Source organism: Onychostoma macrolepis, chromosome 10, assembly GCF_012432095.1.
Source record: "Onychostoma macrolepis isolate SWU-2019 chromosome 10, ASM1243209v1, whole genome shotgun sequence".
Classification (NCBI taxonomy): domain Eukaryota; kingdom Metazoa; phylum Chordata; class Actinopteri; order Cypriniformes; family Cyprinidae; genus Onychostoma; species Onychostoma macrolepis.
The window spans coordinates 11,102,190-11,125,245 of record NC_081164.1 but is presented as its reverse complement, the minus strand read 5'-3'; the positions used below and the strand labels follow the sequence as shown (position 1 = coordinate 11,125,245).

General features: G+C 38.4%; 7 protein-coding genes across 8 annotated transcripts; 3 read left to right on the top strand and 4 right to left on the bottom strand.

The window, feature by feature from the left end:
• The first annotated feature begins 385 nt into the window (after positions 1-385).
• vps51 (VPS51 subunit of GARP complex) lies at positions 386-6,268 on the top strand. Its single transcript, XM_058789681.1, has 11 exons — positions 386-713; positions 942-1,071; positions 1,206-1,352; positions 1,529-1,748; positions 2,581-3,460; positions 4,132-4,347; positions 4,426-4,509; positions 4,610-4,744; positions 4,899-5,020; positions 5,317-5,404; positions 5,523-6,268. The coding sequence occupies exons 1-11, from the start codon at positions 537-539 to the stop codon at positions 5,781-5,783; spliced, it is 2,460 nt and encodes an 819-aa protein (XP_058645664.1). The 5' UTR covers positions 386-536; the 3' UTR covers positions 5,784-6,268.
• Positions 6,269-6,431: 163 nt separating this feature from the next.
• Positions 6,432-13,991, top strand: tm7sf2 (transmembrane 7 superfamily member 2). Of its 2 annotated transcripts, none has more exons than XM_058789685.1 (11): positions 6,432-6,560; positions 6,804-6,869; positions 6,978-7,174; positions 7,269-7,323; positions 8,120-8,314; positions 8,436-8,539; positions 8,851-8,970; positions 9,055-9,223; positions 9,298-9,378; positions 9,550-9,672; positions 13,664-13,991. In XM_058789685.1, the coding sequence occupies exons 2-11, from the start codon at positions 6,809-6,811 to the stop codon at positions 13,822-13,824; spliced, it is 1,266 nt and encodes a 421-aa protein (XP_058645668.1). In that variant the 5' UTR covers positions 6,432-6,560; positions 6,804-6,808; the 3' UTR covers positions 13,825-13,991. The 2 variants fall into 2 exon arrangements, with proteins under 2 accessions (XP_058645668.1, XP_058645667.1); XM_058789684.1 differs by having other exon boundaries at positions 6,451-6,581.
• Positions 13,992-14,119: 128 nt separating this feature from the next.
• Positions 14,120-16,022, bottom strand: znhit2 (zinc finger, HIT-type containing 2). Its single transcript, XM_058789682.1, has 2 exons — positions 15,872-16,022; positions 14,120-15,726 (listed from the first exon to the last, which is right to left on the bottom strand). Exon 2 carries the CDS (start codon positions 15,689-15,691, stop codon positions 14,126-14,128), a length of 1,566 nt encoding a protein of 521 aa, XP_058645665.1. The 5' UTR covers positions 15,692-15,726; positions 15,872-16,022; the 3' UTR covers positions 14,120-14,125.
• A 463-nt stretch (positions 16,023-16,485) lies between these two features.
• On the bottom strand, positions 16,486-17,769 carry mrpl49 (mitochondrial ribosomal protein L49). Its single transcript, XM_058790173.1, has 4 exons — positions 17,594-17,769; positions 17,278-17,425; positions 16,990-17,114; positions 16,486-16,901 (listed from the first exon to the last, which is right to left on the bottom strand). Exons 1-4 carry the CDS (start codon positions 17,702-17,704, stop codon positions 16,755-16,757), a joined length of 531 nt encoding a protein of 176 aa, XP_058646156.1. The 5' UTR covers positions 17,705-17,769; the 3' UTR covers positions 16,486-16,754.
• A 126-nt stretch (positions 17,770-17,895) lies between these two features.
• On the top strand, positions 17,896-20,835 carry faub (FAU ubiquitin like and ribosomal protein S30 fusion b). The gene is made up of 5 exons (XM_058790174.1): positions 17,896-18,041; positions 18,143-18,227; positions 19,906-20,050; positions 20,286-20,341; positions 20,450-20,835. The coding sequence occupies exons 2-5, from the start codon at positions 18,153-18,155 to the stop codon at positions 20,573-20,575; spliced, it is 402 nt and encodes a 133-aa protein (XP_058646157.1). The 5' UTR covers positions 17,896-18,041; positions 18,143-18,152; the 3' UTR covers positions 20,576-20,835.
• On the bottom strand, positions 20,799-21,486 carry dmac1 (distal membrane arm assembly component 1). Its single transcript, XM_058790175.1, has 2 exons — positions 21,069-21,486; positions 20,799-20,996 (listed from the first exon to the last, which is right to left on the bottom strand). The coding sequence occupies exons 1-2, from the start codon at positions 21,280-21,282 to the stop codon at positions 20,932-20,934; spliced, it is 279 nt and encodes a 92-aa protein (XP_058646158.1). The 5' UTR covers positions 21,283-21,486; the 3' UTR covers positions 20,799-20,931.
• Positions 21,487-21,619: 133 nt separating this feature from the next.
• Positions 21,620-22,809, bottom strand: LOC131548687 (ubiquinol-cytochrome-c reductase complex assembly factor 3). Its single transcript, XM_058790177.1, has 2 exons — positions 22,531-22,809; positions 21,620-22,092 (listed from the first exon to the last, which is right to left on the bottom strand). Exons 1-2 carry the CDS (start codon positions 22,645-22,647, stop codon positions 21,964-21,966), a joined length of 246 nt encoding a protein of 81 aa, XP_058646160.1. The 5' UTR covers positions 22,648-22,809; the 3' UTR covers positions 21,620-21,963.
• Between the last annotated feature and the right edge of the window lie 247 nt (positions 22,810-23,056).

The window sequence follows — 23,056 nt, the reverse complement described above, 5'->3', positions numbered from 1 at the left end:
CTAAATCCATTTATATGCAACATTAAACCTTTTTATTCCCGCTTTGTACTAACTTCTGGCATACCTATCAGTAAATAATTTTCTGTATAATGGATTTTTTATTAATGTTATATTTAAACGAACTATGCCTGTAATAAGATCTTTGATGTGTAATAGAATTACATATTGAGGAGAAAAAGAAGGAACGAAATAAATGTAACAAACTAAATATTGTGTATATTTTCATGCATGGAAGCAGTGACAAGCATTCATTATTTTTAAGCTTTTAATATTTACATTATTTACATTTTCGTTATTATATAAAAATTATATTTTACCATTATGTACATACAGTATATTTCACGCCCGGACTTTTATTGTGAAATACTGTCTACAGTAACGCCATTTTGGATCAGAGCAGAAGCCCCATCAACAAACTGAGTTGGCAGGTTGCAACCAGAGCTCTTGCAACGGATGTTTTGTTGACATCTGTCATTCATTCATGAGATAAAGTCCCTCTCGCTCTCACATTAGGCTATAGTTGAACTGTAGTGGAAATGAGTTCAGCTACAACCCCACCGGATTCGGACCCGACCCGGCGACGGCAGGTTCACAGTATGCTGAAGCTCTACTATGGCCTGAATGAGGAAGGAAAAGTCACAGAACAAGCCGATTCTCTGGATCCGTGTGATATCAACGGACCGCATTTCGACCCAGAGGTTTATTTAAATAAGGTAGTGTGATGATGAATAATGAGAAATAGTAAGTGTTTGTTTAATGTGTGCGGGTGCACACATCTGTTAGCACTAGCAGTGAAGGCAATGAGTATGCTGTCACTCTATGGTTTTATTCAGGGTTTTATGCCACATATAAATTATTCTCCCATAAATACCCATATGTGAATGTATTTTTATGCTAGTAGGCTAACATGTACTGTGGTTTGTCTTTTGTTTGTGTTTCAGTTGAGGAAGGAGTGTTCTCTGGGTGAGCTGATGGATCATGAGAGCTGCATGGTGAAACAGATCAGATCTCTGGACAGTGACATGCAAACACTGGTTTATGAAAACTACAATAAGTTCATCTCTGCTACAGGTTAGTGAATAGATGAAAGTTGTTCAGATTTTACTATTGAAGTCACCATGAACGCATAGGCTAATTGACTATTCTTATTCTTACAGAATGTTGCAGTGTATGGCTTTTATTTAATTTTATTTGTCTCTCCACAGACACAATCAGAAAAATGAAGAATGATTTCAAGAAGATGGAAGATGAAATGGACTGTTTGTCTGCGAACATGGCAGCTATCACAGAGTTTAGTGCCCGCATTAGTGGGACATTGCAGGACCAGCATGCACAGATCACTAAACTATCAGGTGTGAATATTAATGTCATATAAATGGATCACAGTAATATAATACATGATCCAATATGCCTACCACATTAGGTACATTTATTTATATATATATATATATATATATATATATGAGATTTAGAGGTGAAATTGATTTCTGCCTCCACATAAGCCATGAATCTTTCATCTTCTGTATAGGTGTTCACACTCTCCTCCGTAAGCTCCAATTCCTGTTTGAGCTGCCAGCAAGGCTCAATAAGTGTCTGGAGCTGCAGGCCTATGCCCAGGCAGTGAGCGCCCACCGGAAGGCACGCTGTGTACTTCAGCAGTATAGTCATATGCCCTCTTTCAGGGGCATCCAAGATGACTGCCATGTCATTATGGAGAAGCTCGCTCAACAGTTGCGGCAGAAATTCAGGTCTGTGCTTTCTGGGATGTCATGGCATATTTGTATTAGTTTAAAAAAACACAATAACTGTTACATTTAGTGAGAAGCATCTGAAGTTTTGATTTTGTAGTTGGTTTGGTTTGGTTAATGAAAATTCTGTCATTAATTATCACTCAGTTTAAACCTCAGAAGATTTTCGTTCATTTCGAACACAAATTAAGATATTTTTAATGAAATCCGAGAGTTCTCAGATCCTCCATAGACAGCAACACAACTACCACGTTAAAGGCCCAGAGAGGTAGTAAGGACATTGTTAAAATAGTCCATATGACATCAGAGGGTCAACCTTAATTTTATGAAGCTATAAGAATACTTTTTGTGCGTAAAGAAAACAAAAATAATGACTTTATTCAACAATTTTTTCTCTTCCATGTCGGTCTTCAAAGCATGTTCACAAGATTACCACAATACATGCATGAAGAATTGTTAAATAAAGTCGTTATTTTAGTGTTCTTTGCACACAAATAGAATTCTTGTAGCTTTCTACAATTAAGTTTGAACCACTAATGTCACATAGACTATTTTAACGATGCTATCATTACTGCCTTTCTGAGCCTTAAACATGTCAATTGCGTTGCTGTCTATGCAGGGTCAGAAATCTTGTATTTTGTCAAAAATATCTTAATTTGTGTTCCAAAGATGAATGAAGGTCTTACGGGTTTGGAATAACATGAGAGTGAGTAATTAATGACAGAATTTTCATTTTTGGGTGAACTAACCCTTTAAAAATCATTTACTTGAGTCAAAATGCCTCCCATAAAATCTGATTTCATGTAATTTATTAATTCATATTTGCTTGCAGGGATGGAGGTTCGAGTGCTAAAGACCTTTCTGAATGTGTTGAGCTTCTTCTGCAGTTAGACGAGCCAGCGGAAGAGCTCTGTGACAAATTCCTCAGCCATGCCCAGTCTAGGTTGGAGGCGGATCTCCAAGGACTGGAGGCGGAGCTTAAAGACTCTGCGGTTACTGATACCGGCGGAGGCTTGGTCCAAAAAACAAGTCCTGTATCTCCTTCTAGTTCTTCTACGACCAATCCGTTCCTCTCTCCTACTGCCGGAACAGACATTCTTGAGTTCATAGATCGAGGGTGTAATGAGTTTGTCAGCAATCTCTGTTTAGTCATTGCATCTTATCAAGAATTGTTCATCAACCGTCCACAGGAGGGTGAATTAGCTTCAAAGAACATCCCAGAGATGGCTAATGGCAAGCTACATGTGTTTGTAGACACTCTGGCTGCTAGATACTTCTCTCTAGTGGAGCGAAGGATACAGGAAGAGAAGGGAGTGGGTGATAACTCTCTGTTAGTGAGAGCCCTGGATCGCTTCCATCGCAGATTACAGGCCATATCCAAACTAATTCCGGGGTCAGCAGTGCCCAGCCAAGGAACTGAGATAGTGGTGCGGGCGGCAAGAGAGAGAATCAAACAGTACCTGTCCGCCTTACAAACCTTCTACCATGACAGCCTTACTGATGTAAGACAGGCTTTGGCTGCACCTCGTCTAGCAGTGGGAGGGGCCAGTGCATCAGGAGGCGGGGCTACAAATAAAGATGCCACACCCAGTCTGCCAGAACTGCTGACATCTTTATCAAACTTTATTCTGAATCAGTTAAAGTCTGTATTAGCATCAGTGCATCTCTTCACAGCAAAGGACATCACATTCTCCAACAAGCCCTATTTCAAGGTAAAGAATAAAGTGTGTATATCCAAGTTATTTATATAAAAGTACCAAGTATAGGACATTTTAGTATAGGACCTTCTATTTACAGTAACCCTCTGGTTTTTCTCACTTAGGGGTCACACTTGTGATCCTCGGTGGTTAAAACAGTTTCAGTCATTTTTTTTGTATTAAGGTGTTTTTGTATTAAGGAGAATTTTTATGATACTAGACAATTTTAATCTATAAATTATGTAAACATTATTTAATTTAAAACAATTACAAAATTAGAAGGAAATTTTCAATTAACGCAGAGTTTAAGTTAAAAATAGAGCAAAGGTATTTAAAAATCCAATGCATGAAAGACAAGCTTGTGCAATCTGGTTGGAAAAATATAAGAAGATAAGATGTTTATTATGGTTTAATCACTTGATGCCTGTAAACCCCTATACATATAAAAAATGTGTGTGTGTATAGAGCGAGAGAGAATGAGTGTGCAGTGTATTACCTAGTTGCTTATAAGAGTATTTTCAGACTTAACTACCATAACGTTTTGCATTTGGATATATATTTAGACATTATCAAAGATTTGTGACTGAATTGTAGTTTGCTTTGTATATAAGTTTTTAATTTTTTCAGTCTAAAATAACCATGTTCCCATGATTTGTCGCTTTTCTAATACCTTATTTTTCTTTCAGGGTGAGTTTTGCAGTCAGGGTGTTCGTGAGGGCCTGGTGGTGAGCTTTATTAAGTTCATTTGCCAATCGTCTCGTCAGTACTGTGAGAGCGCAGGTGACAGAGGAGGATCCACACCTCCTGCTCTCCTTCTGTTGCTCTCTCGTCTCTGTCTGGACTATGAGACCTCCACCATCTCCTACATCCTCACGCTCACAGATGAACAGTTTCTTGTACAGGTATTCCATATGCATTATATTCTGTTGAAATAAACTCTCTAAATACACTATTCATATTGACCCTTCCTCTCTAAACAGCACCACACTCCAGTCACTCCAGTTACAGCACTTTGTGCAGAGGCCAGAGAAGCTGCTCAGAAATTACTGAACCACTATGTGAAGGTAACTAAGTGAAAACTAAGTTCAGCTGTACAGAGTCTTTTATTTCGGGCTAGGATTGCTGTTGGACAACATTTGTTAAGCAGATTTTGTTTTGATCCAGGTTCAGGGATTAATAATCAGTCAGATGCTGAGGAAGAGCGTGGAAACAAGAGACTGGGTGAACACCATTGAACCTAGAAATGTCCGGGCTGTAATGAAGAGAGTGGTGGAAGATACCACCTCTATTGATGTACAGGTGATGCACCAAACATTTGTTTCACATTTCACATACAAAAAAGATTCTAGACATGTAACGGGCCATTTGAATCCATGAAAAAAGATATATCAATTCTTAACCATTTGTATAAGCCAATTATATATATTTTTTTGCCTGCATATGTGCTTACTAGGTGGGACTGCTTTATGAGGAAGGAGTAAGGAAAGCACACAGCAGTGACTCCAGCAAACGCACCTTTTCTGTGTACAGCAGCTCAAGACAGCAGATCCGCTATGCACCAAGCTACACTCCCAGGTGCACAATCACTTCACTAATTTTACTGACTTTAAATCAGAACTTATGATGGGCATTTAAAAAAGCAACCTGCGCCAACCATTTTCCCCAAATTGAGAGTAATTTATAAATCTATTTTAAACAAAAGACAAGTTTTAGTATTTAGATTATTATTCATTATTAGAATTATTATTACCATTGTATTATATTTTCCTTCTTTTTTTCTTTAGCTAATCACATGTCTTAGTTCTGTAAAGGTGTAATGGAATACATACAGTCACACAGAGGATATTGTTTATAATTGTTTTTTGTTCCAGTGCTCCAATGGACACAAACTTGCTCAGTAACATTCACAAGCTATTTTCTGAGAGGATCGATATTTTTAGCCCAGTGGAGTTCAACAAGGTAGAAAACAAGATGATGTTAACTAACTATTGTTTCTGTCATTTAACAAACTCACCAATGCAAATTTTTATATTTAGGTTTTTTCAGTCTGTATGACCAATTTTCTGTCTTATCCTAGGTCTCTGTGCTAACTGGCATCATTAAGATAAGTCTGAAGACATTCCTTGAATGTGTCCGTCTCCGTACCTTCGGCAGATACGGACTGCAGCAAATCCAGGTGGACTGCCACTACTTGCAGATGTACCTGTGGCGGTTTGTGTCTGATGAGAACCTAGTACACTTCCTGTTGGATGAGATTGTGGGTAGTGCCGCCCATCGTTGCCTGGACCCGTCTCCAATGGAGCAAAGTGTCATTGAGGTCATCTGTGAGAGGGGGTAGAGTGGGTGTTCTTCCTTAAATAGGCAAACAAGTTTGCACATAACTGAAACTGAGCTCAACTGTTGGACAATACCAATACTTATATTTGCAGTTATTGTATGTAACTGATGGACTATCAATTTCAGTGAAGTCGCTTGTGCACTTAATATAAGGTCAGTGACCTCAGATTGAACCCTATTATAGCTGGATTGAGATAACAAAGCTTTTTTGACCTTTATTTGATTAAAGGCTATGAGTGTGTGGACATTGGGTGCTAAAAGCTGAAATATTATTGTCTCTTGTCAAAGGCCCAAAATGAACGTAAACGATAACCCATTAATTAAATAACTCTTAATCACTGTAGGTAAAATGTTCTGTCTATAAAAATCAAATCGGCACGTTTGAAAGTTGTCTTTTATTGTTGATTTCTGTATTCATTGACTGTGAAGGCTGTTCAATCTGCATTAAATGGATAGTGTATATTTAATAAACGTAATGTAACGTTACATAAGGAAAAACTTTGCGTCCCAGTTTCTTGGGAGGAAAAATGCGCATCCTTCCGCACCGTACCATGAAGCCAGAGCAGACGCTATCGCCATTGGTCAGGAAACCATTAGGGGCGGTTTCATCCGCTCGTCTCTGATTCTGATTGGTTCCCTGGTTGTCTCTCCCCACTCATCTGATAGCAGCGGTATGCGCTGATTGGTCAGATGGCGCAAAGGCATACAGCGTGTTCTGAGCGCAGGCGTCACCTCAGGCATCCACAGTGAAGATGAGCGGTTTCCATTCAATTCGACAGTAAGTTTGTGGGAAACAGAGGTAAGAGAAAAATACGGTATATATATTTTATGTATATATTAATAAGTTACTACAGGGTTATTTGGTTGTTTCAATGAAGTCTGAAAATAATCATGACGTTACAAATGCGTATACTAAACAACTACTGCATTTAACAAACGCACTGAAATGTAAATAATACACTATTCTTGTATACTATTTGTTTCGGCAACCATGCTAAGGTCTCATCTTTGTCCCAAACAGGCAAAATGAAGCCTAACAAGCACAAAGCAACACATTCAGCTGAGAGGGAATTTGGAGGTGCTCTTGGTGAGCTACTGTTTGTTGTATATATGCATATGTTTGTGTATGTGTCACTGTGTGACTATATGTGGCTTTTGTGCCATTTGAGTTAATTTGTCCACCTCACCTGTCCAGGAGCCACCTGCATCCCTGTGTTCCTGCCTCTGACGGTTCTGTACCTGCTGAGCGTGTGTCGGTCTCCAGCAGCCAGTGTCCTGCAGTGGCCTCCTCCTTTACCCCCCGCAGCACACTTATGGGACCCTTTGGCCGCGGTTCTGATTGTAGGCTGGATCACCCTGCAGAGTTTTCTCTATCTACTGCCCATAGGGAAGGTGAGATAGTGTATAATTTGTTTCTTTGAATGACAAATTAGGTTATTTTCTGAAGAGAGTATGTCAGATATTTAACTGATTTATTTGTTTACAGGTTTCTGAAGGATTGGTCCTCAGAGGTGGATCCAGACTGAAATATCCCATTAATGGTAATGTATGCTGTCTACCTGTTTGTAATGTTATACAAATAATACATTTAATGTCTTTGTGTCTTTGACACAAATTAAACAGGATAATTGTTGTTGATGCGATAATCTTTGACCTCTTGTCCTTGGTTTTACCACCTATTATATACAAAGTACGAAGAGTTCAAATTCCATTTGTCAGTAAACTCTATTTTCCCCTTATGGCTGGATAGTGCTTCATTTCTTTAGTTTAGCATAGTTTCATAATTCAAGACTCTGCATTTTTACAAAAAATGTAAAGGTTAAGTAAAAATAAAATATATATATATATATATATATATAATATTTAGTACAGTTATAAAGAAAAATAATAAGTTTGATTGCTTAATTTAAATATTAATGATCTCAAATTATCAGGAGAAAATATAAAAACTTCTGTTAAAAAGTTTGGGGCTAGTACGATTTTGAAAGAAGTTTCTTATTTTTACTAAGGCCGCATTTATTTAATCAAAAATACAGTAAAAACAGTAATATTGTGAAATATTATTACAATTTAAATGAACTGTTTTCTATTTGAATCAATTTGAAAATGTAATTTATTCCTCTTATGACAAAGATGAATTTTTAGCAGCCATTACTCCAGTCTTCAGTGTCACATGATCCTTCAGAAATCATTCTAATATGCAGATTTGGTGCTCAAGAAACATATCTTGTCATTATCAATGTTGAAAACAGTTGTGCTGCTTAGTATTAAACTAAAACCTCTCTAGACCTTTTGAAAGGTAGATTGTGATCTGATTTTTACATCTTTATTTCTTAGGTTTCCATGCCCTGAGCATTACTGCTATCCTGTTGCTAGTATGTCTTTGGCTGGGAATGCCATTCGGGTATCTGTTTGAGCTGATATTGCCTCTGGCTGTATGTGCCATCGGTGTGTCCTACCTGCTGTCTATGTACCTCTATATCCGCTCTTTCTGGGCACCTCAGCATGCTTTATCACTTGGAGGAAACACAGGTTAGATAATAAGTCTTGATATTTACAGGTCATTTACAGTTATTGTCAGACATTCCAGATATGCTTCTACTTTGAAGTCTCTTTGAAGTATTTGTCAATGCAGTTACATTGTGATTTGTAGGAAATCCTCTGTATGACTTCTTCATGGGCCGAGAGCTCAACCCTCGGATTGGAGACTTCGATTTGAAATATTTCTGTGAACTAAGACCTGGATTAATAGGCTGGGTAAGAGTCTCAACAGATGTTTACATGAACATGTAAATATATGTGCTATTGTTTAAAAGTTTGGGGTTGGTACGTTTAAATAGTAATATTGTTAAATATTATTACACTTTAAAATAACTGTTTTCTATTTTAAACATTACATTTTAAAATGTAATTTGTTCCTGTGATTTAAAAAGCTGAATTTTCACCAAAATTACTCCAGTGTTCAGTGTCACATGATCCTTCAGAAATCATTCTAATATGCTAATATCTCATTTGAAACACCAAAGTATTTTTACACACTTTCTCTCTTTTGCGTTGTTGTTTTTCAGGTGGTAATAAACCTGGGGATGTTAATGAAAGAAGTAGAGCTGAGAGGCTCTCCATCTCTTGCCATGCTGCTTGTCAATGGCTTCCAGCTCCTCTATGTGACAGATGCTCTGTGGAATGAAGTATGAGAAAACTAGTCTATTCTGTAATTAATATAGACCGAGTCCCAAATACACACAACATAACCACTTTCCTTGTGTCTACAGGAGGCTGTGCTTACTACTATGGACATTGTGCATGATGGATTTGGGTTTATGTTGGCGTTTGGCGACCTGGCCTGGGTTCCCTTCACGTATGGTCTTCAGGCCATGTTTCTGGTTGTGCACCCACAGTCACTTAGTTCTCTCAGAGCAGCAGGGATTCTTCTTCTAAATGGTAATCTACAGCCTGTTTTGCAGCAATCTGAATGTTTAATGTTACCTAACTCACCTATATTTAATCTTTTGCAGGAATTGGTTATTACATTTTCCGGAAGTCCAACTCTCAGAAAAATCAGTTCAGAAGAGACCCCACAAATAAAAGTGTATCACGTTAGTAATCACGTGTCTTTTGATATGCTACCAACTTTAAGTTTGTATTTAGTGAACATTGTTTTAGAACAGTTTGTCAGGATCTAAAATGAATTTCTAACTGGAGACCAAATTATGGCTTCCAGACTAGCATAAATGAGGAATTTTCTCATCCTTTCTTTTCACTTGTAGACCTGGAAACGATTGCCACTGCAACAGGAAAGCGTCTCTTGGTTTCAGGGTGGTGGGGGTTTGTCAGGCATCCAAACTACCTAGGGGACCTTCTCATGGCTCTGGCGTGGTCCCTGCCTTGTGGTAAGTGATAGGCAAATTATTTGAACTGATGCCCCTCATTTCAGTTAGCACTCCTGCATGATAATGATTTTTATGCTGACCAGGGTTGCCAGGTCTGAGTAAAAAACTAGCCCAATAGCCAATCAAACATATCCCAAATATCAAAATATTTTATCACTAAAAAAAATACACCACTCGCATATACAGGTGCTGGTCATATAATTAGAATATCATCAAAAAGTTGATTTATTTCACTAATTCCATTCAAAAAGTTAAACTTGTATATTATATTCATTCATTACACACAGACTGATATATTTCAAATGTTTATTTCTTTTAATTTTGATGATTAGAGCTTACAGCTCATGAAAGTCAAAAATCAGTATCTCAAAATATTAGAATATTTACATTTGAGTTTGAATAAATGACCATCCCTACAGTATAAATTCTGGGTATCTCTTGTTCTTTGAAACCACAATAATGGGGAAGACTGCTGACTTGGCAATGATCCAGAAGACGAACATTGACACCTCCACAAAGAGGGTAAGTCACAGAAGGTCATTACTGAAAGGTGTGGCTGTTTACAGAGTGCTGTATCAAAGCATATTAAATGCAAAGTTGACTGGAAGGAAGAATTTGGGTAGGAAAAGGTGCACAAGCAACAGGGATGACCGCAAGCTTGAGAATACAGTCAAGCAAAGCCGATTCAAACACTTGGGAGAGCTTCACAAGGAGAGAACTGAAGCTGGAGTCAGTGCATCAAGAGTCACCACGCCAGACGCCTTCAGGAAAAGGGCTACCAAGCCACTTCTGAACCAGAGACAACGCCAGAAGCATCTTAACTGGGCTGTGGAGAAAAAGAACTGGACTGTTGCTCAGTGGTCCAAAGTCCTCTTTTCAGATGAAAGTAAATTTTACATTTCATTTGGAAATCAAGGTCCCAGAGTCTGAAGGAAGAGTGGAGAGGCACAGAATCCATGTTGCTTGAAGTCCAGTGTGAAGTTTCCACAGTCAGTGATGATTTGGGCTGCCATGTCATCTGCTGGTGTTGGTCCACTGTGTTTTCTGAAGTCCACAGTCAACGCAGCCATCTACCAGGAAATTTTAGAGCACTTCATGCTTCCTTCTGTTGACAAGCTTTATGGAGATGCTGATTTCATTTTCCAGCAGGACTTGGCACCTGCCCACACTGCCAAAGGTACCAAAAGCTGGTTCAATGACCATAGTGTTACTGTGCTTGATTGGCCAGCAAACTCGCCTGACCTGAACCCCAGAGAGAATCTATGAGGTATTGTCAAGAGGAAGATGAGAGACACCAGACCCAACAATGCAGATGAGCTGAAGGCCACTATCAGAGCAACCTGGGCTCTCATAACACCTGAGCAGTGCCACAGACTGATCGACTCCATGCCACGCCGCATTGCTGCAGTAATTCAGGCAAAAGGAGCCCCAACTAAGTATTGAGTGCTGTACATGCTCATACTTTTCATTTTCATACTTTTCAGTTGGCCAAGATTTCTAAAAATCCTTTCTTTGTATTGGTCTTAAGTAATATTCAAATATTTTGAGATACTGATTTTTGACTTTCATGAGCTGTAAGCTCTAATCATCAAAATTAAAAGAAATAAACATTTGAAATATATCAGTCTGTGTGTAATGAATGAATATAATATACAAGTTTCACTTTTTGAATGGAATTAGTGAAATAAATAAACTTTTTGATGATATTCTAATTATATGACCAGCACCTGTATAAAATAAATATACCAGGTTTAGGCAACTCTAGCCCTCGAGAGTTCCTGCAGTTCTCCTCTGGCCAGATGGACCGACATGGTGTGGCTTAATTCCAGGCTGCTTCGCAAATCATGTTTGTGGATTGTTATCATTTAGCAGTAATGGGAGAAAGCAACCTTCAGTGGTTGGTTGCTGACAATAGCCATTCATTAATGATATAGCTATAATGGCATTAATAATCAAGGAATATGAAACAAATCCATAACCCACGCTCCTGTTGTTCATCATAACCTTTGCTCTAGTCACATATCCAAACACAGAAAACAAGGAGCACAGCTCCTCCCCGCCCAAGCTGTATGGCAGGTTTGAAATATAAAGACACTAGTTTTTCTTTTGGCAGTGTTTGAAACGGATTTCAGTCTGCCTGGTGTTCCTCATAGGGCTTGTAATGGCATATAGAAACTAGATGGTCATTTGACTGCATACCATGTAGCTTCTTATTTGCCAATTCAGCAGCCTCTAGTGGGCAAGGTCATCAATGTCCTTTGCTAAGGCCTTATTGATTGTTCCCGAAGTGGAATGGTGTTGAGCCCACATAATACACATTGGTTTGCCCAAGAGCCCAGAAAAAATCAAAGTATCTAGGGCATTTTGTGCATTGTGACAGTGTGCAAAAGTAAAAATTTTGTCAAAAAGCTCTTGGTACAAAACAAACCGCTGTGTGGAACTACACAAATGCAGAGTAAAAATTGCTGTCACGACTGCTGTATCCACAAAGAAATGCTTTTAGTCACATGCTTCAGTCAGAAGTGATTCAGAATCTAACAGCTTTGCTTCTTTTACAGGCTGAACATTCTAAAATGCAGATGGCATTATACTATTATGAAAAAATCATATGTCAACTTATACGAGTTACATTCCTCAAAAGCAAAGCGCAATTGCGGTGACTTTGGTGTTATTTTAGCACTGACGTTAATTGATTTTATTAATTGACTTAATTTGATTTATTTTCCTATTATGTAATTGTATTTTATTTTTAAAACTAAAGTTAAGTAAATTTACTTTATAGCAAAATGAATCAAACCTCAGTTCATGCCCTACATATATGAGATGAAATTAGCAAATTAAAGCAATTGCATTTAAATGTTTAATATAAGTTCAGTAACCATATTTTATATATTCAGTTTTCATTTTACTTTTTTAGTTTAAGTTTTTATAATGTGCTTTGGGCATTTTTCTTATTTTTTAATATTTCTGTTTAGCTTTAATTAAATTTGATTTCAGTTTTAGTTTGTCATTTTAGTTATTTAACTCATTTCAAATTTTCATCAAATATTTATATTTTATTTTATTTCAGCTTTATTTCAATTACATTCATTCAGCCAATTCATTCAAACAGCTGATTCATTCAGGAACAACCCAAGTGACCTTTTTTTTATCTATTTTTTTTTGGGGGGGGCGACTGAATCATTAAACTGATTTGTTCAAAATGCAGATTCATTCTGTAATGAATCACTGCTGTGTATTGCTCAGATACTTGGATCTGCTGTGGTTTCGTTTTGACATTTTTTGTTGGCAAAATAAAGGAAAAACAAACCATATTAATACTGACAATATTATGTCTAAAATGTAACTTACAACATTAACTTATTTAACTGTTGTAAAGATATATATTTTGCTAAAATGGGGAAAAAACAGTAATCTTGCTCCTGTGATATCATGATATAATTATATCATATGTTATAAATGTAAGATAAGAACTCATCGGTGCAAAAATGTCCTTGTATCTTGAATTTTGGGGGCATATAACTGGATACATCACGCAGTGAAAGCATGAGTGACAAACTCGATGTCAGTTAAAAGAACAGCGTAAAAACAATAATTGCACACATAAAATGAACTAGATTTACCCATTTGCTACTCCTTTTTCTTTCTTTTTGTGTGCAGGAGACATTATGCTGTTGTAAATGCCGCTAAATGTCACATGAATAAGCAAATAACAAACAAAGAATAATAAAAATCATATGAAGCTAATTAAATAGTTCTAATTTGGTTAAGTATTTAGATAAGTCTGTCATCTAAAATGTAACTCATAACTAAAAATAAGACTTTTACAGCCAAAACGAAACAAACAATTTAATACTTTTTAAGGATCTGCGGGAACCCTGGGCAAATCATCAAACTGTTAATGATTTTCAAACTGATGTTTTTCTTCAAGTCATCAAATCATGATTGCAGTATAATTTAATAATTAGTTTATTCCAACTTTTTTTCTTAGGAATGTCACACATTCTGCCTTACTTCTACGTCATATATTTCACCATTCTGCTCATCCACCGAGAGGCCAGAGATGAGAAACAATGCAGAGCCAAATATGGGCTGGCCTGGGACACGTACTGCAGACGAGTGCCCTACAGAATAATCCCGTACATTTATTAAGACTGACTGCTTGTTGTGAGCAAACAGTGCAGAGAACTGGACATAACAAAATATACTGCATATATTGTTTTTATTTGCATCACCACATTGCTGTCCATTCATTCAAATGTTTTCCAAAAATGAAAAAAATATATTGTATTGTATTATTAAAGACATTTTTATTATCATCAGTGTTTAGTACAATCTTAAAGTGTGGACTGCAGCATTAATGACATTTAAAGGCTCGACAAATGTTTTAATTCTTCAGACACAAATAGTTTTATTTTAAATGACTTTTTATTTACAAATACATGCAACACAATCACTCAATTTCTTCTATCAAAGCTCCTTTACTTTTTTCCCGTCCCTTTTCCAAACATTTCTTCTCTCCCTCTAGTCTCATCCTCTCCACCTCCCTTCTCTCATAGTCCATCCACACACATCCTGCAAGACTCCTCAAAGCTTTGGAATTCTCTTTCACCCAAGACTGAAAAAACTCGCACTTCTTTCCAGCCTGAAAATACATCCGCCTTATCTGCTCGTCTTCCTTAGGAATAGAAGCCTTTGCCTTGCTCAAAGCTGTGCGCAGCTGGGACAGAGCGGACAGCGAATATCCCACAGCGTCCTCTCTGCTCTCTCCAGTCAGAATATGAGCCACCGCTTCCACAGCTCGAAGTGAAGCTAAAGGGTCCTCGCAATCAAAGTATGCTCCTGCAGATACAGCTCTCATTCCAGCGTCGAGAGCCTCAGAGACGGAGCTGAAGACCTGTCCGGCACCCAAACCCTCTGAGATGGCAAGCACCGCCTGACAGAACTCCAGCAACATCTCTGAGACGTCTCCATTATAGAGACACAGCGAGAAAGTGTATCCATAAAGAGCATTTATCAGGTTGTACCGCACTAGAGGAGATGGGTTTGAAGATAGTGCGCGAAGAGGAGCAATTTTGGCACTTATTGGAGGGATTGAGCTTTTTAGTGATTTGTCCGATTTGACTTTATCGCTACTGACTTTTTTAACATTCTCATTGTGCATTTCTTCATCATTCTCACACTGAAGTTCCTCGATAAGTGCTTGAGTATCTTTCTCATGCCGTTCCCACCAGGGGCTCCACAGGACAACAAGTCCACCACTGCCACCTCCTTTCACCAGTTTCTCAAATTTCTCCTTTTCCTGGGCTGACAACAACGACCAGAGTTCTTCCTCTGAAAGAGAGTCAATATCCAGGCCTGCTAACTTTTCAGCTAAATCAGCTTCCTCTTCATCACTCCCGTCTTCAATATCTCTGAGTGTTGCTAGTATTTCTTGTGCCTCATGACTTCTTTCATCCCCACTAGATTGAATCTCTGCTAACCGAGAAAGCAGCTCCAGAGCATGTGCGTCTTTTTCGGTCACACTAGCTTCATCTCCTCCCAGGTTCCTCAGTAAATTCTCCATTCCTCCCTCGCTCTCTGCGCTCTGTCTGAGCCGGAGCAGAATTTCCTGCATCTTGCTTTTCCCCTCCTCATCTGAGACACCTTGGGATTTCAGTTCCTGCAGCACAGACTCTTTATAAAACTCCTCTGAGCATGAAGAGTGATTTTGACTCCTGTAACAAGCCAAGCCACAATATGAGACGTTACACCTCGGGCAAGTGTAACAGGAGGGTTTGGATAAACAAAGCCCACATGGTTTGACTGCTGATGCAGTAGATCCACCCTCTGTCCCATCAGCAGGTGTCAGGAGAGCTTCAGAAGTCCCTCTTTGGGGGAGCGCGATCCCATCTTTGGTGGTAATTGGTTCAGAGTCTGTTTCAGGCCAGTCGCTGAGGTGTTCCTCCTCCTTCGGTGCAATATCAGTGAGTAATGAACGAACGCACGCAGGGATTTTACGTCTAACAACAGGATCCATGAGCAGTTAATTTGCATTGGTATTAATGTTCAGATCTGCAATTAAAATGAAAAAAGTCTTCTTTAATTATTAAGTCTAATGTTGATAAAAGTCTAACTCTTTACAAAAACATAATAACAGATTCAAATCAATTACACATCAACATCTCTCCTAATAAACGTTTTATAGTGTTCATCTTACCTGACAGAATTCTGCGTGCGCACTTTGTTTCCATACACACATATATTAAAAATGAGCAGATATTTCTTCATACTAAAGCGTCACGTTAGAATAACGTTGCCCGTCGCAACATGATGACGCGTTCGTGCCCTTGCTCTTCATGCGTCAAGACTGCGCGATATTTGCGCATGATGGATGGATGGATGGATGGATAGTTTATCCGGCAAGAAAAAAACAAAACGTATTTCCTGCAAAAACTACCATGAAACCAGTTATTTTAATTTTATCAATAAAAAATGAAATGATATGCAGTATTCAAAACTGTTCTTTCACTTTTATGAGAAAATGTACCTTTTGCTTTCACTGATCATACTATAGATTTTTTTTTTTTTTAAATACTTTAATTTACTTTCATTTTGACCAAATTCAGAAGTTTCACATTCATAAATTCAGTTTACAAATAAAAAAAAGCTTTATGGTTTTTGTTGACTTAAGTAATACATAGACCATATTAGAGACTCCTTGGCACTTATTTGTTTTTGTAGTGGTTGTCTTTTTTTTTTTTTTTAATGCATAATTGTGTGATGTTTGCATTTGAACAAAAGTGCATGTATAACTAGATACATAGATTTATATTAAGCCTTTTTTTTCTCAGATAAAAGTATTATAAATAGGATTTAGTGAATACCTTACATTTATTTCAATCCTAAACAACAGGGACAACATGGAAACATGTTTGCTATAATCACAAACTCTTTAATACAACAGCAAAACACAGGTATTGAAAATTGTACACTAATGATAATTTAGTTTGTCCACCTGTTTAAGGAGGAGAGAACACACTATACATTTCCTCTCAGCCTTTGTATTGCAGTTCAGTTCATTAGCTGTGCCCACATCAAATTTAAAACCCCTTCTTCAATAACCATTCCTTCAGCTCTTTATCAAACTGCCCTTTAATTCTGATGGTCCGGGTCACTTCATTGACCTGTGTTGGAGGCTCTTTGCCTGTAAGCCCCAGCAGGAATTCCTTAACATCCTTATTCAGGGCCTGGAAATAATTGATAGTCAGTTAATAAAAGATTTGGACTAATATATTACACACTGTGCTTCTATACAGGTCTGTTCATTACACTCACCCATATGTCTCCCTCAATCTTTCTGAGCAGAGTGCTGTGCTGATTCCCGTGCTTGATGTCCGAGTACACGGGCACATTGTGCATTCTGGAGCGGCGGATCATGTAAGGCAGTGAAGGTAGTGTAGCTATATAATTAATGACAATAAAAACAGAACTCCATGTATGAGAATCTCACAAAATGCTTTCCTGACATCAAAGATTAAACCACATCCATTCCTTAAAGCTAAGGCACCAATATCATGATCAAATGCATTTTTCCATGTAAGGCAAAAATACAAGTGCATTCACCTGATGGTGGGATCCATCCTGACGGTGCAGGACCTTCATGTTCAGGTGGAGTTGGGATGCGTGAAGGAGGAATAAGTCTCTCCACGAACCTGAACTCTTCCGTGGATACAATAAAGCCCCTTGATCCTTCAGCAGGGTTGCGTTCTGTCTAAAATGAGACCAAACCGTTTTGTTAAATCACTCAGTTATGTTTCAGTATCAAGCTAGAATGCGCGTAACATTTCAAGAACAAATCATCCGATGCAAATCTATACTGTGACCGCTGCTGCACCACTGATTTTTACACTACCTGAATAAATTATACGGTAATACTAACTCTTAAACAAGCTCCAGTACTCAGTGAACGTGTGGCTGGATTAAAAGCTCTGTAAGCAACTCGCGCAGCTCGGCAGACTGTCAAAGACATGCTTCTCACGGAGGCGGACATTTCTCTTTCCTCTGAGAGAGCGGAAGGACCGGGAAATACGACGTTATGGGTTCGAGTGAGGAAACTTTATTGACAACAACAGAAAAATACGTAAGGATAATATTTTCAAAGATGACTATAATCTACACTTTAACAATGTTATTTTCAATTCGATGTAAAAATTAAAATTGAAACGCAATATTACAATAAACCTGTGTTTTAGAAGCTGTCCAGAGGACTTTTATGTGGTTTTAATAAGATGCGCATGCGCAGGCAAATACCTTCTAGAATCGCGTAGCATTGATATTGATGTTGATGTCGTGTTTGGCGTTCATATCTGGTATCAGTAGCGATTTGGGTAAGTGTTTTTATTATTTATATAATTATATTGTTTATATTGTGCTGTTTGCAACGATTCCGTCAAGCGGATTACATATTTTAACTCTCTGTTTTATGAAGACTGAACATCATGCAGTTGTTTGTTCGTGGCCAGACTTTGCACTCTATTCATCTGAATGGCTCAGAGACTGTTGCCCAAATCAAGGTACTTTTTTCTGAATTTTGTATATAGTTAATAGCCCACATTTTTATACATACAGGTGTATTTCAATAAATTAGAATGTCGTGGAAAAGTTCATTTATTTCAGTAATTCAACTCAAATTGTGAAACTCGTGTATTAAATAAATTCAATGCACACAGACTGAAGTAGTTTAAGTGGTTCTTTTAATTGTGATGATTTTGGGTCACATTTAACAAAAACCCACCAATTCACATCTCAATAAATTAGAATACTTCATGAGACCAATAATAAAAAAAAAACACTTTTAGTGAATTGTTGGCCTTCTGGAAAGTATGTTCATTTACTGTATATGTACTCAATACTTGGTAGGGGCTCCTTTTGCTTTAATTACTGCCTCAATTCGGCGTGACATGGAAGTGATCAGTTTGTGGCACTGCTGAGGTGGTATGGAAGCCCAGGTTTCTTTGACAGTGGCCTTCAGCTCATCTGCATTTTTTGGTCTCTTGTTTCTCATTTTCCTCTTGGCAATACCCCATAGATTCTCTATGGGGTTCTGGTCTGGTGAGTTTGCTGGCCAGTCAAGCACACCAACACCATGGTCATTTAACCAACTTTTGGTGCCTTTGGCAGTGTGGGCAGGTGCCAAATCCTGCTGGAAAATGAAATCAGCATCTTTAAAAAGCTGGTCAGCAGAAGGAAGCATGAAGTGCTCCAAAATTTCTTGGTAAACGGGTGCAGTGACTTTGGTTTTCAAAAAACACAATGGACCAACACCAGCAGATGACATTGCACCCCAAATCATCACAGACTGTGGAAACTTAACACTGGACTTCAAGCAACTTGGGCTATGAGCTTCTCCACCCTTCCTCCAGACTCTAGGACCTTGGTTTCCAAATGAAATACAAAACTTGCTCTCATCTGAAAAGAGGACTTTGGACCACTGGGCAACAGTCCAGTTCTTCTTCTCCTTAGCCCAGGTAAGACGCCTCTGACGTTGTCTGTGGTTCAGGAGAGGCTTAACGAGGAATACGACAACTGTGGCCAAATTCCTTGACACGTCTGTGTGAGGTGGCCCTTGATGCCTTGACCCCAGCCTCAGTCCATTCCTTGTGAAGTTCACCCACATTCTTGAATCGATTTTGCTTGACAATCCTCATAAGGCTGCGGTTCTCTCGGTTGGTTGTGCATCTTTTTCTTCCACACTTTTTCCTTCCACTCAACTTTCTGTTAACATGCTTGGATACAGCACTCTGTGAACAGCCAGCTTCTTTGGCAATGAATGTTTGTGGCTTAACCTCCTTATGAAGGGTGTCAATGATTGTCTTCTGGACAACTGTCAGATCAGCAGTCTTCCCCATGATTGTGTAGCCTAGTGAACCAAACCGAGAGACCATTTTGAAGGCTCAAGAAACCTTTGCAGGGGTTTTGAGTTGATTAGCATGTCGCCATATTCTAATTTGTTGAGATGTGAATTGGTGGGTTTTTGTTAAATGTGAGCCAAAATCATCACAATTAAAAGAACCAAAGACATCACAATTAAAAGAACCAAAGACTTAAACTACTTCAGTCTATGTGCAATGAATTTATTTAATACAATAATAATTATTTAATACGACATTCTAATTTATTTAGATGCACCTATAATTTAATTTAGACAGATTTGGAAATGATGTATTTTGTTTTTAACTACTTGTTTTTCAGGCTAAGGTTGAAGCTTTAGAGGGCCTGGCATGTGATGATCAGATCATTTCTCTCTGCGGGGCTCCTCTGGAGGATGACACACTGATTTGTCAGTCTGGGATTGAGGAGTTCAACACTCTTGAGGTCACATCGAGGCTGTTAGGAGGTAAAGATCAACTTTGCTACCCTCTGCCTGTGAATATTTATCATGCCATTGGTGAAAGCCAGGTCTGATGAATTTAGTTATTTTACATACATTATTATACTTCATTTGTGTTGACGGTAGTCAGAAGCAACTAAATATTCTTTCTTTTTTTTTTTTGAGTAATTGATAACTGGCTACTTTGATACATTATCTTGGTTTTGATGTTTTCATAAATATAACCTGTTCCCACCCAAAGGCAAAGTCCATGGTTCCCTGGCTAGAGCAGGCAAAGTCAGAGGACAGACTCCCAAGGTAAGATACATGTCAACAATCTTCATATCCCATAATATTTAAAAAAATATATATATCATTTTGGGCATGTACTGGTTTATTGACTTTGTTCACCGATTATTATTCCAGGTGGATAAGCAGGAGAAGAAAAAGAAAAAGACCGGCAGGGCAAAGAGAAGAATTCAGTATAACCGACGGTTTGTCAACGTTGTCCCAACATTTGGTAAAAAGAAAGGACCAAATGCGAACTCATAATTTGCTCTTCAAAATGACTGTCAATGTTCACTGCGTTCCTGAATAATTCACTTTGGCTGACTAGTAGGACATTCCTGCTGGGTAAAAAATGTAAAAGCCAAGTGATTCATAAAAACTAAATATTTTGGGCACTTTATATGCTACAATTTGAAAAGTATGCCATTACAATGATGTAATAAATGACTATGTAATAAAACTGAATCACTTTGATGAAAGAAAGAGGTTTTGTAAGTTGCAAATAAAAACTTTTAATGAAATAAGATTGAATCATTTGTCCTTACATCCTCATAATTATTTGAATTTAATAACTCTGCCAATGTGGCTTTGGTGATTCATTCAAAAGTCCAAATGCGAAGCTATGCAGTTCTTGTCGTCTTCCCCACTGGTTCAAAGATCACCACCACGCCCCAGGCAACCAAACCTGTGGAGAACAGATCAGAGTCAGTTCTGATTTCATGCCTCATAATAACAAAGCGGTTATGAACGAGCTCACCTGCTGCAAACATAATCTGAACCACTGTGCCCAAAGACGCGGGTCCGCCTTGACGCATGAATCTCCGTCCATGCATGCCCACATACCCCCCTGAAGCCAGCAGTCCACCGCCCGAGAGCACGCGGCAGCTCCAGCAGTCCCCAAACAGCGGTTTCTCAGTCTTCTGCGGTGTGACCGGACTCGACTGCTCCGGTAGCGGCGGTGGACTTGACATGCTCAGGTTGAAGCGTGTAATATCCAAGCGGATAAAGGTGCCAAAGCTCCTTTTTACTGGTATCTGGCGTTTTTAAAAAGTAACGCTGATAACATTATTAACGACCATACAGAAAACTGTCCACCAATTCCATCGTTATGAGCGATTTAGGATCCAGTGCGAGAAATATCAGGTCATAATGACCTTAAACACCGGAAGCGTTTAGCGTTAGTTGTTTTTGCATTCGTGCAAGTCATCGCTGTGCAAATATTGCGCAGACGCGATATTTAGCTTATTCAAGACTGACGTATCGTATACTTTATTAGAAAATTGCGAAATGTTAGTAAAACGCACAAAACACGTTTAAAGTTTTATTTGCGATACAATCTCCATAAACATTTATATAAATAAACAATGTGGTCCATTTTGGGCCAGCCACAAAGCAGGTCATGCCAGCTTGTTTTTTTTTTGGAAAATGGTCCAAAACACAGCTACCATTTTAAGATGATTTTTTCCAGCAAGGAAAACAAAAGCATAGCAAATCTTACAGAACGTGTCCATCAAGTGATGATTACCATATGACATGGTGCATTTGAAGATCATTTATTTTTAAACAAGTCACTGGCTTCATATTTTAACCCCCAGGCACGTACAGGTTGCTAGTGGCATGTGAAAGTCTGATATTTGTGCAAACACATTCCTTCATTTCTGGCCTCCGTATCCACGTGCAATGTTATCATTCGTCTCTGCAGCATCCTTTAAAACCTGAAGCATGAGGGCATTTCTCTTTCTGGTCTCCTCCATTCGGACGGGGTTGGCCTCTGGCAGATTCTGGAAAAATAGATGAAGAGATGGATCAGGACACAACTCAATCAGTTGTTTACAACTTTACATTATAATATCGGCTGCAATATAAAAACATCATATTATTTTAATAATATTCTACACAGATGTGTGATCCATGAAGAGGATAAAGACAATATGTGATACTGCTAATGTAGTTCTCTCACTGTTATTAATCAGGAGGCGTAAAAGTGACCAGAGGGAGTAAATATCACAATCAGTGTGTAATAAAACACGATCCTATTTAATTGGATTAGTTACCCCCAGAGTTAATAAGAGATCGTGTGAAACCCTGCACGACTACTTCATCACGAAACTGATTGTTTACAAACAATGACACGAGTCGTGAAAGCAACACCCCACGATTGTGTAAGTCAATCAAATAGGTTTATGTTTCTCATTAATAAAATTGCAATGTTTCAGTACCTTTAACATTTCCCTTTTCCTCTCCTCTCCAGGTGAAATTATGGCCCACATGCCGTAGCCCACACCGACGAGCCCGACCACCCCGATCGAGGCCAGGACGGTCCTCAAACCGCTCATGGTGTGCACGAGCTCAACGCGAGCGTCCAACGCACTAATTACACGCGTGGTATAAATGATCGCGCTCCCCCGGGTCGCGAGAAATCCTGGGACAGTATACAACACACCGCACACTGTCAGTCGAGCGCGATGCAGTGCATTGTGGGAGTCCTTTATTATACAACTTTTTAACCGGTTACCGGCAGATAGGTCAGTAAGGATTGTGGAAACGGACAGGTGACCTTCTTATAAGTCCGTTTAACTCTCACACAAGATTTATTATTATGGGATGGTTTGCAGTTAATCGATAATATTATGTTTCCCATAAATTAAATATTATTTGTTTATTTATTTTACAATTAAGTCAATACAACAATTTGCGTAAAAAATATATATATAAAAAGAATGGAATGATAATGGTTTGGAAGGA

Excerpts from the sequence above, each read along its gene's own strand:
- mrpl49 (XM_058790173.1), bottom strand. The coding sequence starts at position 17,704 with ATGTCCGCCTCCGTGAGAAGCATGTCTTTGACAGTCTGCCGAGCTGCG. Across the intron at positions 17,115-17,277 it reads AGGATGGATCCCACCATCAG|CTACACTACCTTCACTGCCT; the intron begins GTGAATGCACTT and ends TTAATTATATAG. Across the intron at positions 16,902-16,989 it reads AGATTGAGGGAGACATATGG|GCCCTGAATAAGGATGTTAA; the intron begins GTGAGTGTAATG and ends AATTATTTCCAG.
- znhit2 (XM_058789682.1), bottom strand. The coding sequence starts at position 15,691 with ATGGATCCTGTTGTTAGACGTAAAATCCCTGCGTGCGTTCGTTCATTA.
- tm7sf2 (XM_058789685.1), top strand. The coding sequence starts at position 6,809 with ATGAAGCCTAACAAGCACAAAGCAACACATTCAGCTGAGAGGGAATTT. Across the intron at positions 7,324-8,119 it reads ACTGAAATATCCCATTAATG|GTTTCCATGCCCTGAGCATT; the intron begins GTAATGTATGCT and ends TTTATTTCTTAG. Across the intron at positions 8,315-8,435 it reads ATCACTTGGAGGAAACACAG|GAAATCCTCTGTATGACTTC; the intron begins GTTAGATAATAA and ends TGTGATTTGTAG.
- vps51 (XM_058789681.1), top strand. The coding sequence starts at position 537 with ATGAGTTCAGCTACAACCCCACCGGATTCGGACCCGACCCGGCGACGG. Across the intron at positions 4,510-4,609 it reads TACTGAACCACTATGTGAAG|GTTCAGGGATTAATAATCAG; the intron begins GTAACTAAGTGA and ends GTTTTGATCCAG. Across the intron at positions 5,405-5,522 it reads GCCCAGTGGAGTTCAACAAG|GTCTCTGTGCTAACTGGCAT; the intron begins GTAGAAAACAAG and ends GTCTTATCCTAG.
- LOC131548687 (XM_058790177.1), bottom strand. The coding sequence starts at position 22,647 with ATGAGCGGTTTGAGGACCGTCCTGGCCTCGATCGGGGTGGTCGGGCTC. Across the intron at positions 22,093-22,530 it reads GGAAAAGGGAAATGTTAAAG|AATCTGCCAGAGGCCAACCC; the intron begins GTACTGAAACAT and ends CTATTTTTCCAG.
- dmac1 (XM_058790175.1), bottom strand. The coding sequence starts at position 21,282 with ATGTCAAGTCCACCGCCGCTACCGGAGCAGTCGAGTCCGGTCACACCG. Across the intron at positions 20,997-21,068 it reads TCAGATTATGTTTGCAGCAG|GTTTGGTTGCCTGGGGCGTG; the intron begins GTGAGCTCGTTC and ends TGTTCTCCACAG.
- faub (XM_058790174.1), top strand. The coding sequence starts at position 18,153 with ATGCAGTTGTTTGTTCGTGGCCAGACTTTGCACTCTATTCATCTGAAT. Across the intron at positions 18,228-19,905 it reads AGACTGTTGCCCAAATCAAG|GCTAAGGTTGAAGCTTTAGA; the intron begins GTACTTTTTTCT and ends CTTGTTTTTCAG. Across the intron at positions 20,051-20,285 it reads CACATCGAGGCTGTTAGGAG|GCAAAGTCCATGGTTCCCTG; the intron begins GTAAAGATCAAC and ends TCCCACCCAAAG.